The sequence below is a fragment of the Salvelinus fontinalis genome, chromosome 15 (assembly GCF_029448725.1).
Source record: "Salvelinus fontinalis isolate EN_2023a chromosome 15, ASM2944872v1, whole genome shotgun sequence".
Lineage (NCBI taxonomy): Eukaryota > Metazoa > Chordata > Actinopteri > Salmoniformes > Salmonidae > Salvelinus > Salvelinus fontinalis.
In genome coordinates this window covers 25,342,317-25,359,092 of record NC_074679.1, presented here as the reverse complement: position 1 = coordinate 25,359,092, position 16,776 = coordinate 25,342,317, and the positions used below count along the sequence as shown (strand labels likewise).

At 41.8% G+C, this 16,776-nt stretch overlaps 1 protein-coding gene across 3 annotated transcripts; it reads right to left on the bottom strand.

The window, feature by feature from the left end:
• Positions 1-1,699: 1,699 nt before the first annotated feature.
• LOC129811625 (rho GTPase-activating protein 11A-like) lies at positions 1,700-13,614 on the bottom strand. Of its 3 annotated transcripts, XM_055863074.1 has the most exons (12): positions 12,832-13,614; positions 10,177-10,244; positions 9,945-10,041; positions 9,580-9,836; positions 9,312-9,475; positions 9,063-9,203; positions 8,831-8,905; positions 8,253-8,426; positions 8,026-8,164; positions 7,668-7,776; positions 6,640-6,760; positions 1,700-6,501 (listed from the first exon to the last, which is right to left on the bottom strand). In XM_055863074.1, exons 1-12 carry the CDS (start codon positions 12,961-12,963, stop codon positions 4,976-4,978), a joined length of 3,003 nt encoding a protein of 1,000 aa, XP_055719049.1. In that variant the 5' UTR covers positions 12,964-13,614; the 3' UTR covers positions 1,700-4,975. The 3 variants fall into 3 exon arrangements, with proteins under 3 accessions (XP_055719049.1, XP_055719050.1, XP_055719051.1); XM_055863075.1 differs by lacking the exon at positions 8,831-8,905; XM_055863076.1 differs by lacking the exons at positions 1,700-6,501; positions 6,640-6,760 and having other exon boundaries at positions 7,556-7,776; positions 12,832-13,605.
• Between the last annotated feature and the right edge of the window lie 3,162 nt (positions 13,615-16,776).

Below are 16,776 nucleotides of genomic sequence, written 5' to 3'. Positions count from 1 at the left end.
ATACAGTGCCATGTGATAGGATTGTAGGCTATAAGAAAGTTTTACCACAAATAGGCTAACAATGCATGTGGCCCAACTGGATTGCACGCTACCATTTATTGATTCAATTTATAATGACAGAGCTAGTTTTGGCAATATATTCATGAGATGTAAATGATAGACTCGGAATAAATTGATCACATTTCATAGCATAGGCATAGTTACACAAGACTAAATTGCAGTTAAATTCATTTTTCAATAGAATAAACGTATTTACTGAATTATTCAAACTATCCCCAATCCATAGGCTTTATGATATGAGCATTTTAGGCTAGGTAGTATGGGGTATGTTAATGCGAAATGTATCATGTTCTGTATCCTGAAATTATAATTTCAGTGACCTGTTTCCGATTTGGAGAAATACAAAATAATTGTTTCTATTTTTTTATTTGGATGCATTACTTTGCCAAAGACCCAAATTGCTATAAATTAGGCCTACTAATATTTACGATTGCGAAACGAATAAGCCACAAAACATTAACGTTAGGTTAAATTAAATTTTAAAAAATTCTGACCGAAGTGTTTGTCACCTGTCTCGCCAAATTGAGAAATGTTTGATTTTAATTAGACGTATGTTTAGCCTTATAGAAAACAGCCAAAAGTTGCAAAAATCTCTCATTAAAAACTGTCATGGACACATGTGTGCTGTAAAGAAATGCTGAGAAATGAGCATGGCGTTTGAATATCTATTAGAGAAAAGCCCGACACACCCCACGGCAAAAATGGATTGTTTCGAAATGAAAACATAAGCCCCACAAGACAAGTCACATTTTATTCCTGACATTTCCGCCTATAGACTACTTTGTCTCACTTCATTCCCGTTCATTTACAAATTTTAAGACCGTTTCATAAACAGTGCTTTTATTGATTATGGGGCAAAGACAGTGCGTCAATATGTGTTATGTTTAAGCTTTAGTAGGCCTATAGGTTATAGCCTACACGTTGTTTAGGACAGGAATATTTCACCTTATTTCACCTTGGCAAATAAGCTGCTAGCTATGCATCTTAGAATATAAAAATAAAACAAATATGTTTTTCTATCGGATAAACCAGTCCCAGTAATCTACACCTTTGATTATTTTAGGCAACTTTACTTCATATTCGGTAGTCAGGCGTTTTTCCTGAGGCATACATATCCACACCCGTGTGCCAAATGACTGGCACCGCGCCTATGCTGAAGGTCTGCACAGGATATGTTGAGTTCTGAAAGGAGTGGATTTGTTGATTAGGCCATGTTTGCAGTTATAACCGTAATCCTGAGTCTTTCCACTCTGTTGCTCGTCAGAGTCCTGCATTATTTGTAGGTCTACTGGCCCCATCTGCGCAACACATGGTTGGCGGCCAATATTCGCAGCAACGTCAACATAATGCAAAGCCATGATAATATAAGGGGCTTTCAAACAAAAAGACATGCAGCGCACATTACGGTTGTGCACAGGACTGTGGTGAGTGAGGTGTGAAGGCAATTAATTGACGTGCCAGCAATGTGATGGTATTCCTATTGCTGAATCAATTAAATTAGTTGACAGACCTCGTCAGGATGCATTGTGCGCAATTATTATTTTCAGATTTAACACGCCATCATGGCTTGATAGCCTACTGCTAATCTAAACTCTGGTGAAAAATGGTCTCCCCTTTTAACCTAAATAATAAAACACTCTACAAATGTATATTTTTAATAGGATAACAAACATCCATACTCCATTACCACATAGCTGATGTGTGTAGTGGGTCGTTAGGGACATCATATGCACTACATCCAGGATTTTTATTCCAGATAGTGACCATTGCGCAGTATTCAAGCATATCCACATATCCCCTCCCTCTGTCTATAATGTTTGAGGTCTAAACACCTCAATAACAACTATAGTTTATTTATTGATGTCCTCATGAATACTCCATTACCAGTGCTAAGGTCATTTGCCTGAGGTTATCAGACAAGCTTTTGATTCAACTGAGAGGAATTAGTGATATCATGTTGATCAAATTTTGTTATCCAATTTTTTTTTACATTCCTATGGATCAATAGTGATATGCCTTCACAAGCTCTCTTTCCCTTGTAGGTGAGAGTAGTGTCAGTTTGTGGCACAGACATTCTCAAAAAGACAGACAGGGCACCATCTGCTGGATTAAGCAGTCACATAAATCTCATATGAAATACAGTAGTGCTGCTACACTGAACAAAAATATAAACTCAATATGTAAAGTGTTGGTCCCATGTTTCATGAGATGAAATATAAGATCCTAGTAATGTTCCACATGCACACAAATCACATTTCTCTCAAATTTTGTGCACAAATTTGTTTACATCCCTGTTAGTAAGCATTTCTCATTTGCCAAGATTATCCATCCACCTGACAGGTGTGGCATATGAAGAAGCTGATTAAACAGCATTTCAAGGTATCCTATCCAGATCGATAGATTAGGGTCCAATTCATTTATTTCAATTGACCAATTTCCTTATATGAACATAACTCAGTAAAATCTTTGAAAATTACTGCATGTTGCATTTATATTTTTGTTCAGTATACATTGCAGCTGCTCCAACAAGCGATTTTAGTACACCCCCTTCTGGAAGTAAATTGCAATTACCAGAGGTGATTGGCTCGATTCAGCATCCGGCCAATTTCTTCTTGAAGGATGGTCATGTAGCCAAACAGTTATAACATTTGACTAAAACAATCATGTCAAACCTTTCTTTCATTATTTACATGATCACATCTATTATGCATGGGAATACTTTGGAACAGATTTCCAAAACTTCTAATCACTTGGAACGGATTTACAGTTTTTTTTTTGTCTTTTAAAATCCGCCAGTTGGGGAACTCTGCCCTAAATAATATGTCCTAAACAGCATGTGTGCAGACAGTATAATGAATTGTTTCCAAGTTAAGAAAAACATTTTTAATGTTTGGATTTTTCTATTTAACAAAAATGACACGTTTTGAAATGGTCAGACTGCAATGCAGAGGTGCTTTAAATAAATACTGCTTGACAAGTTTTATTCATAAATTTCCCCCAAAGGTGTATTGGTCAGTTAACATGTTTAATCCAAAGCAAATGAACATAGTAAAAAATAGCCCTTAATTATAGAAAATAAAAGTAGGGAAATAGTTTCGTAGACCTTTACCAAATTAGGACCGCAATATAAAAAAAAAAAAAAGCAAAAATAAAATCTTAATGGGCAACTCCGCCACTTTCAACATCTGGATTATTATGAAGTATTTAGTGATGTCTTACATAGTTTGTGTAACTTTATGATTTCATGTATATTGACTGTTTAGTGATGCGCAAAACCAGAAATTGTTTTCAAGTAGGATCCCTGAAATGACTAATAAAATAAATGGACAGTAATTTTCAGCTATCGATGTAACCCATCTAGTTCTGATCATATGTTGCTCGGTTGTCTTTGTCTAATATCTGTAAATAAATAGACGCTCAAAAACCTATAGAATGATATGTATAGCTAGTTTACATCAATGCGTTTCTGTTGTTCAAGGCTCAAATTGCCATGATTCCATTTGGCAAAACCACTCCCACCATCAACAAAGTTGCAGCTCCGAATAGCCTATATTCTCATTAGTTCCCAATAGGCCTAATGTTGTTGGATGGTTGCTAAGGCTGTATTTGGCAGCTATTGTTGATCACACTACTTCCAATGCAACAGGGTTAGGTACTTGGCTAGCATTGCTAATGTCAGCACAAAATATACATTAAATGAGACTAGGATTCCATAGTGATTTGCCTGTAAATGTCATAAATGTGTTCTAACAGGCCTACATGTTGGACTGTTGTTTAAGACAGTAGCTAAGATTAAACTCAGTTGTTATTGTTGCAAAAAACTATTTTGGATGTAGCAGTCAGGCTAGCTAGAATGCTAGCTAACCATCAGATACAGTAACGTATGCTTAGCATTCGTTAGCATCTAAATTCTATTATTTGAGTGTAATGCAGTTGATTGGTGAAGGTGGGATGAACATATATTCAGCATGATATACATGCAAGCATTATAATATGAAATGCACTCAGATGACGCTTGTAAAGCTAACTGCCGACTGGACGGAGCATTGCATCCTGATAGGTGAAACGCACCCTGGGAATTGTAGTATACTGTAGATGTTTTATTTATTTATTTTTTATTTTATTTAACCTTTATTTAACCAGGTAGGCAAATTGAGAACACGTTCTCATTTACAATTGCGACCTGGCCAAGATAAAGCAAAGCAGTTCGACACATACAACAACACATAGTTACACATGGAGTAAAAACAAACATATAGTCAATAATACAGTGAAAAAATAAAAAAATAAAAAAAATAAGTCTATATACAATGTGAGCAAGTGAGGTGAGATAAGGGAGGTGAAGGCAAACAGATATATGTATAAATAATTAAAAATATAAAAAGGCTATGGAGGCGAAGTGAGTACAACACAGCAAGTAAAAAAAAAAGAAAAAAAAAAAAGAAAAAAAATAATGTGGCCAATGCAGGAGCTTAAATGACAAACACTAGTAATCGTGCAGTATGACAGACAAAAATTAGTATCAGATCTTATGGTGGGGCATACACTAACATCATAATAACTGGTTATAAAGTGGTTTTGTCCTTTAACTCTAAAAACTTCACGCCATACACCCAACCGTTCAGCAATTGCCTTTCACACTAGTCTAACAGACTACAAACACCTTCAAAAATACACATTCCTTTACACTGATATGCATGTGCAAAACTATTTTACCAACAGAGTAAACTACTAAGGCAGTGCAACAGATCAGTCACCCCAAGCACTCAGAGAACAGTATCTAAGAAGTAAAATAAATTAAATCCCTGAAAACAACTGAAGACATAAAAATTGCAGGAATGTTTTGAAGCCATACTATGAGACAGTATATATCCAGATAGGGAGACCTGCATAGTGAAGGGTGAGTTCTACTAGACTAGAGGTCTATGGGCTTGGTGGCTGACAGCAGTCTGCCCTCGCTGAGGGGGTTCCTGGGGGAGCCTCTGTAGTAACACATATCCTTCTCAGCCACCTGCTGTACCACAGACCTCCCACCTTCACCTCCTGGGTCTTTAACGGGTGTGTCACCTTTGGCCTTCAGTTGTACCTTGTTGGTCACGTCACTTAGAGTGTAATTCCTGGGTTTGCGGGCGATGCTGGCTGGCTTCTTGGGTGGGACTGGAGGAGGACAGGTTTTTGTGGAGCGGACCGTGTCAAGTGTGGGGCCTCTCTGGTCGTCTGCCTGGCCCTGGTGAGGCTGGCGCTGAGCCCCAGCAGACAGGCCACTCTTCAGGCTGACAGCCCCTCCCACAGGGATGGCGGTTACCTGGCTGGAGGAGGTGATACCAGCCGGTACAGGCCACCTGTTCCCCAGTAAGGAGTTGATCCTGCGGATAGACTGGCGCACAGGAGTACGCTGGAACTTGAGGGGGGACCTGACTGCTTTGGCCTGTGATTTGGGTGAACACAGGGTGAGCTTGTTGAAGCGCTGGATGTGGTCTACCACCCTTAGCCTGCGGGTCTCCAGGGTGCCTGGGGAAGGCAGCTCCACTGGCTGCTGTTCCTGCCTCTGGGGGTGGGCACTGGGTTCTGGGGATGCCACAGCCTCATCAACATGTACCATTACAGGCACTGTACCCACAGGGGGAAGAGGGGTCTTGAGCTCCTGAAAGTACTCCAGCCCTGAAGCTCTGTATGGAGTGGACTGGACCCCAGCAGCAATGCTGCGTGTGAAGTGAGCAGGGCTCTGGATGTCCAGGGCATCGATCAGCTTGCTGCAGTTCACCTGCTCAGCCACAGTATCTGTCTCTCCCGCCACAGACCTGTCACCAGCATACAGCGGCCAGTCACAGGCCTTCTCTGACAGACTGCCACATCCTTCCACTTCAAACAGGGCACTATCTATATACAAGGGAGACAGAGGAACAAACTCAATCTGACCAAATGTGATGTTCTGGTCATCAGCCAGATGCCTCCAAGGAGTTGGCATGCCAGAACACTCTTTGTTTGGTGACATACATTTGAGTGTAGAAGATTCAGAAGGAGTTGAATCTGTTGAATCGGTTTGAGTGTTCTCAGGCTGTGTTGCCTTGCCCCCTTCAGAGGGGGCACTGTCGTCCCTCAGTACTCCCTGTAGGTCGCTGCCGGACTCAGTGAAGGCTCTTTTAATCTTGAGCAGGGTGGGCCTGGTCAGAGTCTGGCTGAATGAGCTCTCACTCTCGAGGCTTTCAGCTCTGGAGGGGAAGGGGAAGCTGGCCACCATGGGGGGCTTGGCCACCACGATGGCAGGCTCAGAGCAGTAGTTGTTCTTCAGACACATGTTAATGGGGGTGTCAGTGAAGGAGCCTCCGCTGAAGACATGGCCCTCATCAGGGGTCTCCCCACTCCAAGACGTCCGGAGGGCACTGCCGTCACACTGGGGGGTTAGCAGGTTGTCCTCTGACTTACTGTAAAACTTGGAGCCTGTGGAGCAGTGGGCATTAGCAGACATCACTTCCCACAAGGGACAACAAACACTGATCCATTACATGCATTACTTTAGCACAAATTATGAAAGTACATTATAAATAATGTTAGTAAGTTTTAAAAAAAGGGACTCACCCTTTGAGGCACTCTTGTTTTGCAAAACAGTAGGGCTAAATTTGGCATCTTTGGTGAAGCAAAAACTGGTGGTGCTCTCTGGAGTGGCAAGTCGCCAACCAATGAACTCTGAACCCTCTCTCTGAATCGCCAGCATGGAATAAGAAATTACATTGTTGGGATGGAGCCATATACTTTTTAGTCAATCATATAATGTTGCCTTACACTAAAACCTTTTTAAGTTATGTGAAATATTTTCTTAACTCTTCTTGAACTGCACTGTTGGTTACGGGCTTGTAAGTAAGCATTTCACAGTAAAGACTATACTTGTTGTATTCGGCGCATGTGACAAATAAAGTTTATTTGAAAATCTGATGCATCATAATTTAAGGGTCTTCGGTGTATGGTAAAAAGTTACTCAGATGAAATTAGTGTTGGTCAATATTGTTTTATTAAATTGCAAATAAACATCAGTATGTGCATTATAAAGTGACCCATGCATAAACCAAGTTACAGTTCAGTTTAGGTAAATATAATATTTGGTTAATATTAAATGTTTTTAAAGTCTTAAAATGTTAGATTTCACTTATATTAAATATTTCAGATCCTAGAATATAAACATCTTGGTTCACTAGTTTATCAGTATAAACATTCCATCAAATGTTACAGAACAGTCATGCAGAAATAACAGAATTCTCGCCTTGAAAACAAGAACGTTTGATTTAAAGTAGAAGCTCACAACCTCAAAATGGGCTCCAGTCAATTTATTAACTGAGCATGCATTATTGAAAGTAAACATGCCCAACAGCGAAAAAAGAAAACCTAAAAAGATTAGAAATAAGTGCTACTGTGCAAAATTGTACCTTACAATTGCACCTCATGCATAAATGTAGATGATTTATTCTGATTAATACAATTAGTAAATTAGCTAGGGGGGGGGGGGGGGGGGGGGGGGGGTCATCGTCAAGGCTGGGATTGAGAGCAGTCTTTTCCTCCCATTTGAGGGGCAGATAATCAGTGTGAGGTCATACATGGGTATCTGCACTTACAGGGTCTCTGCTGCTCTTGCCCAGGCTGAAGCGTAGACGCAGGGACTTGCGAACATTTTCTTTCTTGACGACCTTGGGAGAGAAGCAACCAGCCTTCCCCGACTCTACTCTGAAAAACAGACAAGAGCATACTGTTTCAACCATTGTCAAGTTATAAATATTATACAATATAAACATTTAATAAGAAGGCCTCTCCTCCGATGCAACAGAGTGTGACATGAAAAGGTTGGTGTGTTTGAGATCGTTATCAGCTTAGACATTAAGTTGTCATCTGCTTGAGCAGTACATGAACAGGGTGCATTTTCAATTCCACATAGGATCAGGAAATAGCCTTTGAGAAACCACATGATGCATGTACCTGTCGACAAAATGTCGGTGACTCAGTCGTTTGCTCTTTCTCCTTGCAGACCTGGCAGACTGCCCGCTGGACCTCCCAACTAAGGCCAAAGCATTATGGGAGGAGTCGAGGGTTTTTGAGGCACTTGGGTCAAGGTATCCTGAAAAACAGGAGCAACACACATGAATACTTTTTAGTAAAAAATAAAAACTTTGATTAAATACGGCTGTGAGTCATTGTGGAGTTACCTGGTCCAGGAGTGGAGCTTCCACCGGACAGAGTATTAGGAAATAATTCTAAACCAAGGTTCTTTTTGATGGATCTCCGTTTCTTGTTGGAGAATCCATAACTATGACCAGATTCCAAAGGAATTTCTCTCTTGGAGCTGGGAGTAATTATCACAGGAGTTGCAGAAGAAAAGACTGGGGGGGGAAGAAAAGAAAAATTCACAAGAGTGAATTCACTATTAGGTCACAGTCTCCCACATAAATATTCAGAACAGCTGAAATAATTTGCTAAAATTCTTGATTAGCATCGATTGATAAAATTAAAGCCAAAAACAAGCACACAGAGTAGTCAAGACAATTTGGGCAGGCATCAAATCATTAATGTAATAGCAAGTAAAAAAATGACAAGACAGTGTTACTACTCATTCACTACATAAGCGCAAATGGAAAAAAATCTGTAAAAAATTAAGAGTTGCATTTCTGTGAAAGACAAGCAGCTGATTCCTTGTTGCAGGCTGGATTAAATGAATGCGTCAGAGCTATGGGGCATTGACGCTCTCATTCGACGGCAGGAGGCGAAACCTAACCTTGGTACCTACCATATCTGTCAGACTGGGGAGTATTTGTGGGTGTTCTATTTGTTTTTAACTTATTCAGAGCTCCATTGACCATATCTGCAATGCAAAAACCATTCCATATCTTGAAATTCAATGGAGATTTACAGAGGAAGAATAAGCCTATAACATTGGATCATTTAATATAACTTCAAAGACGACCCAATGGTGGAAAAAATACAAATTCTACGGGCAATGTTCTTCCAGGGTATCTTACCCCCTAGACTGCGCCTGCATCTCCTCTTGGCCCCTGAATTTGTGTCCAAGTCCTCTAGTCGCTCAAGAGTAGGGGACAGAACACCTGCCTCACAGCCCAGCATGGTTGGAATCTTCTCCATGATGAACTGAGGTACCACACCTACCACACACAGACACATTTTAGATACTGTTTGCTATGAACATTCCCTTTTAACTTTCAATCACCAGTTGATTGATGACACTACAATAACAAAGCTTGAACTGCTACCGAAGTCTGAAGCGTGTTCTATAAGGCAGTGGACCACAGCTGCCTGTTGCTTGAGGCGTTTCTCTGTGCTGGCGTTCATCTTGTCTGCCCCGTCTCCGGCGTGTAAGAGGTTGGGAGCCATGATCACAGACAGGTTACTGCTGTCCATCTTATTCACACCACTCCTGAGAGAAAAAGCAAAACCAGATTGAGAAAGAATGATTGACCAAGTCCAAATGGTACAGTGTGAAATGATACTATTTAATGAGACAAACTTGTGAAATCATACCTTTGAGAGACTTTGTTGAGGAAGCCAAAAAAGTAACGTAGAATGCTCATGTTCAGGTCAGGCAGTACACAGGACAGCAGCAGGGTGGCATAGGTCCTCTCCTCCTCTGTGGGCAGCTGCTGGGCCTTGAGGAAGGCATCATGCAGCTCTGTAGGCATAACAGGATCTGGTAGCTCCCTAAAGAACTGCTTGACCAAGCCAGCCACATCACACGGCAGGGCAGTGGACAGGCACCTCTCACCCTTATCCAACTTCACCTGCACAGAAAAAAAACACGGCCTTGTGTTTAACTATTCCAGCAGCCAGGGCCTTCCTATTCATAGCAAGGTCAACTCCAGCAGGGTCAATCTCCAGCCATCACTCACCCGGAGTGCTTTCAGACGAACAACGGAGCCAGACTTTCTGAACAAGCCCTCTGTATCCACATGCTCCAGCAGACTTGCACATGCATCTATGAGAAAGCTGGGCGAGCAAGGGGATAGGAGAAACATTAGGCCTAAAAAAGGAAAGAGAATAGGCCTAACACACACAAATGAAGGACGACAAAATATTTTGTTAGAAAGTAGAAGTTCTAGCTAAGATAAACACCTATCTTACCATGGTATACTCCCATTCTCCACACTGTACTGCAGAAGGCTTTCCAGCGGTACACCAAACACTTTCACCTGGAAAACATGTTAAAACAAGTTTATGTTTGATTTCAATAAGGAAGGCTTTGCATGGCAGCTGGTTTAATTATCCTACATAGGCCTAAGCTCACTAATAAGCTTCGACTTGGTATCCCATCCAACTTCCCGCCACGGAAATGTCTGTGAAAGGGCACACGTCTTTACATGGGATTTGTCCCCATTTAACAGAAGGCCCTGAAAGCTGTTTTACAACAGTTAGGCATTCCCCTACCAAAAGGATGTAGTTTGTAACTCATCACCTGATCAAAATACAAGCTAGCGCTATGTTGTGGCTGCCAAGCGTCAAACATTCTGCTAAGTATTTTATTGAGAGACTGGAAAATAGGTGCCTAGTTGTGCTTTTGAAAAACAACAGCCTACTACAGTATAATGACAGCCTTGTGCCTTTTACTTGCTACATTTTCTGCCAGTAAATTTCACCTGCCCCATGGAAAGAAAGTACAAGTTTAATGGACCAAACCAACTGCCTTAAATCAAATTAGGCTAACTGCCAAAGGCAAGCATGTGCCATGTACTACCGTCTCATCACCAAGCCCAATTAAACAGTCCACTGCACTATTATGTATGCCAAATGTGTCCACTATTGTCAATCATTTGAAACATTAGCAACAATTCTCTTCAAATCAAATTTTATTGGTCACATACACATGGTTAGCAGATGTTAATGTGAGTGTAGTGAAATGCTTGTACTTCTAGTTCCGACAGCAGTAATATCTAACAAGTAATCTAGCAATTTCCCAACAACTAACTAATACACATAACTCTAAAGGGGTGAATGAGAATATGTACATATAAATATATGGATGAGCGGAATAGGCAAGGTGCAATAAGATGGTATAAAATACAGTATATACATATATGAGTAATGTAAGATATGTAAACATTTTTAAAGTGGCATTATTTAAAGTGGCATTATTTAAAGTCACTAATGATTCATTTGAAGTGGCAGTGATTGGGTCTCAATGTATGCAGCAGCCTCTGAGTTAGTGATTGCTGTTTAGCAGTCTGATGGCCTTGAGATAGAGACTGAAAAGCAGCTTCTTGGTCCCAGCTTTGATGCACCTGTACTGACCTCGTCTTATGGATGATAGCGGCGTGAACAGGCAGTGGCTCGGGTGGTTGTTGTCCTTGATGATCTTTTTGGCCTAACTGTGACATTGAGTGTTGTAGGTGTCATGGAAGGCAGGTAGTTTACCGCCGGTGATGCGTTGTGCAGACCACACCACCCTCTGGAGAGCCTTGTGGTTGAGGGTGGTGCAGTTGCCGTACCAGGCTGTGATAAAGCCCGACAGGATGCTCTCGATTGTGCATCTGTAAAAGTATGTCAGGCTGTTGGGTGAAAAGCCACATTTCTTCAGCCTCCTGAGGTTGAAGAGGTGCTGTTGCGCCTTCAGTTTGTCTGTGACGTGTACACAAAGGAACTTGAAGCTTTCCACCTTCTCCACCGCTGTCCCTTCGATGTGGATAGTCCATGATCTTATCCTGTGTTTTGTTGATGTTGAGTGAGTTTTTTTCCTACAAAAACCACACTACGAATGCCCTCACTTCCTCCCTCTAGGCTGTCTTGTAGTTGTTGGTAATTAAGCCCACTACAGTTGTGTCGTCTGCAAACCTGATCATCGAGTTTGTAGGCGTGCATGGCCACGCAGTTGTGGGTGAACTGGAGTACAGGAGGCGGCTAAGCACGCACGCTTATTGGACCCCAGTGTTGAGGGTCAGTGAAGTAGAGATGTTTCCTACCTTCACCACCTGGGGGAAGCCCTTCAGAAAGTCCAGGACCCAATTACACAGGGCGGGGTTGAGACCCAGGGCCTCCAGCTTGATAATGCTTTTGGAGGGTACTATGGTGTTGAATGTTGAGCTCTAGTCTATGAACAACATTCTTACATAGGTATTCCTCTTGTCCAGATGGGATAAGGCAGTGTGATGGCGATTGCATCGTCTGTAGACCTGCGGTATGCAAACTGAAGTGGGTCTAGGGTGGCCAGTAAGGTGGAGGTGATATGATCCTTGACTAGTCTCTCAATGCACTTCATGATGACAGAAGTGAGTGCTATGGGGCTGTAGTCATTTAGTTCAGTTCTTTGCCTTCTTGGGTACAGGAAGAATGGTGGCCCTCTTGGTGCACTTAACCAGCTAGTTACGAACCACCAACACAATTCAGACGGACAGACTAACCCAACAATGAACGTGAATTACAATGACAGAATGCAAATTAGCTAGTCAGCCAGAATGGTTCTCAAAAGGACTCTTTTCACGCCACTTCGTTACGAAGCGACTTTCGCTAACCCATCCATTTTCCTAACCTGAGACGTTAATTATCCTAACCTGCTGCCTCCATTACATGAATCTGTTACGAAAACAAACCACTTCCGTAACAGTGTTTCTCGGTTTGCAAACAAGGAATTTTAGCTAGCTAACGTTAGCTACTTAGCCCACCAACTGACTCATTCAGGCACTGTTTTACAAACAAAGTCTGACAATTCTGTCTAAGAGTAACGTTAAGCATTTGAGTGTTTATCTAGCTTGTAAGCTAAACAAAAATAGACTTAGTTAACGTTACCTTGTTGTTAGCTGTCAACTTGCAGCTGGTGCGTGCTTTGTTTTTGTTCCAATTCTTAGTCTTTATCCCATAAGCAGTACGAAGGTGTTGCACAATAGCCAGACGCATCACATTTCTTTCCATTACCTTCATCTTTCACTTTACAAATTACTTTCACTGTGCCTTCTTAAACTTTCAACATATACTGTACCAACTTAGCCAACATGCAGGTCTATGCTTAGCTACTATTATCCCTCTTGAATCTAACGCGTTAGCATAACAGCTAAATTAGTTATCGTAGCCCACGTCCCCTTCCTTTTAAATCGCCAACAATTCTTTGCGTATGCCCTTCTCATTCAAAACAATCTAGCTAACTTGACATACCAAATCATTCTACACGTAACCTGCAACTAGCTAGGTCGACCAAAAGCAACCGCCGAGTCACTGCCAATTATCCAGTCCCCGCAGAATCGACCCAGCTAGGCGCGATCATTCTCGTGTGGCTAGCCCACGTTCGAAATCATCTAACGTTAGCTAAATAACAATTCTCATAGCTAGCTAACCATAACTAATGTATATTACCGTATGCCTAAATCTATATTCTAGCATTTACCTGAATACATAGCTATTCTCTTGTTTTTATATAATCTGAATTGCCTTAGCTAGCTACATTGCTTGCAGACTACGTTTCCCTGAAATATTTTTCCGCACATCTTTTAAACGGCAAAAGCGTTTCACATGTTCCGCTCTGATTGGCTAGAGTGGGTTCAAAATATTAAGACCCACACAATGTTATTTTTCTTCTTCGTTGGGGTTTATCGGCTGTTGGCATCCAACATTATGATGCATTACTGCCACCTAATGTACTGGAGTGTGGGCCAGAGATTTTGAAAAACAAAATCCTAACTCAAACCCGTTTCTATTAAAAAAATATAACAACATATTTGAACCTATGGCTGCGTTTCAAACTCAAAGTAGACAGCCCTATGCCCTTGGGGGAATCCCCGCGGTCATATTTGTCGTCGGTCCAAATGATTAGCCAAGCAAGGGAAGTTTGCAAGGCCCTCAGTCCTTGTTTTTAATGGAGTTTGCGAGTGTCACTTCGGGGCCTGAAACGCCCCATAATTCAATTCGCGACGATTGTACATCTGCTAAGAAAAGTCCGCCGAAACTTAAAACCTCAATGTCTTTTTGCAGTGAAAATAAAAGTGTAAGTAAAAACGAATGTAAATAGGTTAGACATTTTGCTACTAATGTACAAACACATCTCCTAAAAGTAATTATGTTTTTGTTTAGTGAGCTTTTGGAAATTGTCAAACGTTTGCCTTCTTCAGAAGTAGCTAGGCAGGCAAACATTAGTTCGCTTGCTATCATACAGTAGGCATATATTAATAATTATTTAGTAAATATAAGTTTACATGCAATCATAACTGACTGTGGTGCATATAAAGCACCCACAAGCTACTGTATCAATATATGATCCACTGTCTCTGTTTCCTGGCAATAATCACACTTTCCTGTCGGATTATTTCCTATCACATTTAAAGTCTTACTCAACTGGCTGTGTCCTACCCGTAATCTTGTAACAATAGCCTCCTCTATTTTGCCCCTTCCTGCTGTCCTGATTTTCACTCATTATAAGTAGTGTCTTTGTACGTCTTCCCATGAGCACCATTGCAGGGCTGCTATTTGTTCCTTGTGATGGGGTATTTCTGTGATCCAGCATGACCAGGTATTTTTTATTTTTCCCCTTTTTATATTTCCCCTTTATTTAACCAGGTAGGGTAGTTGAGAACAGGTTCTCATTTGCAACTGCGACCTGGCCAAGATAAAGCAAAGCAGTTCGACACATACAACAACACATCGAGTTACACATGGAATTAACTAACATACAATCAATAATACAGTAGAAAAATCTATATACAGCCAGTGCAAATGAGGTAGGATAAGAGAGGTAAGGCAATAAATAGGCTGTGGTGGCGAAGTAAAAACAATATAGCAGTTAAACACTCAAATGGTAGAATGTGCAGAAGATGAATGTTGCAAGTAGAGATACTGGGGTGCAAAGGAGCAAGATAAATAAATAAATACAGTATGGGGATGAGGTAGATTGGATGGGCTATTTACAAATGAGCTATGTACAGGTGCAGTGATCTGTGAGCTGCTCTGACAGCTGGTGCTTAAAGCTAGTGAGGGAGGTAAGAGTCTCCAGCTTTAGTGATTTTTTGCAGTTCACTCCAGTCATTGGCAGCAGAGAACTGGAAGGAGAGGTGGCCGAAGGAAGAATTGGCTTTGGGGGTGTCCAGTGAGATATACCTGCTGGAGCGCGTGCTACGTGTGGGTGCTGCTATGGTGACCAGTGAGCTGAGATAAGGCGAGCTTTACCTAGCAGAGACTTGTAGATGACCTGGAGCCAGTGTCTTTGGCGACGAGTATGAAGCGAGGGCCAGCCAACGAGAGCGTACAGGTCGCAGTGGTGGGTAGTATATGGGGCTTTTGTGACAAAACGGATGGCACTGTGATAGACTGCATCCAATTTGTTGAGTAGAGTGTTGGAGGCTATTTTGTAAATTACATCGCAGAAGTCGAGGATCGGTAGGATAGTCAATTTTACAAGGGTATGTTTTGCAGCATGAGTGAAGGATGCTTTGTTGCGGAATAGGAAGCCAATTCTAGATTTAATTTTGGATTGGAGATGTTTAATGTGAGTCTGGAAGGAGAGTTTACAGTCTAACCAGACACCTAGGTATTTGTAGGTGTCCACATATTCTAAGTCAGAGCCGTCCAGAGTAGTGATGCTAGACGTGCGGCCAGGTGTGGGCAGCGATCGGTTGAAGAGCATGCATTTAGTTTTACTTGCATTTAAGAGCAGTTGGAGGCCACGGAAGGAGAGTTGTATGGCATTGAAGCTCGTCTGGAGGTTAGTTAACACAATGTCCAAAGAAGGGCCAGAGGTGTACAGAATTGTGTCGTCTGCGTAGAGGTAGATCAGAGAATCACCAGCAGCAAGAGCGACATCATTGATGTATACAGAGAAGAGAATCGGCCCGAGAATTGAACCCTGTGGCAACCCCATAGAGACTGCCAGAGGTCCGGACAACAGGCCCTCCGATTTGACACACTGAACTCTATCAGAGAAGTAGTTGGTAAACCAGGCGAGGCAATCATTTGAGAAACCAAGGCTGTTGAGTCTGCCAATAAGAATGTTGTGATTGACAGAGTCGAAATCCTTAGCCAGGTTGATGAATACGGCTTCACAGTAATGTCTTATCGATGGCGGTTATGATATTGTTTAGGACCTTGAGCGTGGCTGAGGTGCAACCATGACCAGCTCTGAAACCAGATTGCATAGTGGAGAAGGTACGGTGGGATTCGAAATGGTCGGTAATCTGTTTGTTAACTTGGCTTTCGAAGACCTTAGAAAGGCAGGGTAGCATAGATATAGTTCTGTAGCAGTTTGGGTCTAGAGTGTCTCCCCCTTTGAAGAGGGGCATGACTGTGGCAGCTTTCCAATCTTTGGGAATCTCAAACGATACGAAAGAGAGGTTGAACAGGCTAGTAGTAGGGGTTGCAACAATTTTGGCAGACAATTTTAGAAAGAGAGGGTCCAGATTGTCTAGCCCGGCTGATTTGTAGGTGTCCAGAACATCAGCTATCTGGATTTGGATGAAGGAGAAGTGGGGGAGGTTTGAGTGAGTTGCTGTGGGGAGCGCAGGGCTGTTGACCGGGGTAGGGGTAGCCAGGTGGAAAGCATGGCCAGCCGTAGAAAAATGCTTATTGAAATTCTCAATTATAGTGGATTTGTCAGTGGCAACATTGTTTCCTAGCCTCAGTGCAGTGGGCAGCTGGGAGGGGGTGCTCTTATTCTCCATGGACTTTAGTGTCCCAGAACTTATTTGAGTTTGTGCTACAGGATGCAAATTTCTGTTTGAAAAAGCTAGCCTTAGCTTTCCTAACTGCCTGTGT

Bases quoted from the DNA above. Each gene is read 5' to 3' on its own strand.
- LOC129811625 (XM_055863074.1), bottom strand. From the start codon at position 12,963: ATGAAGGTAATGGAAAGAAATGTGATGCGTCTGGCTATTGTGCAACAC. The intron at 9,476-9,579 runs GTATGATTTCAC...TTTTTCTCTCAG, and splicing joins CTCAACAAAGTCTCTCAAAG to GAGTGGTGTGAATAAGATGG. The intron at 8,165-8,252 runs GTAACTCCACAA...CCTGTTTTTCAG, and splicing joins AAGCTCCACTCCTGGACCAG to GATACCTTGACCCAAGTGCC.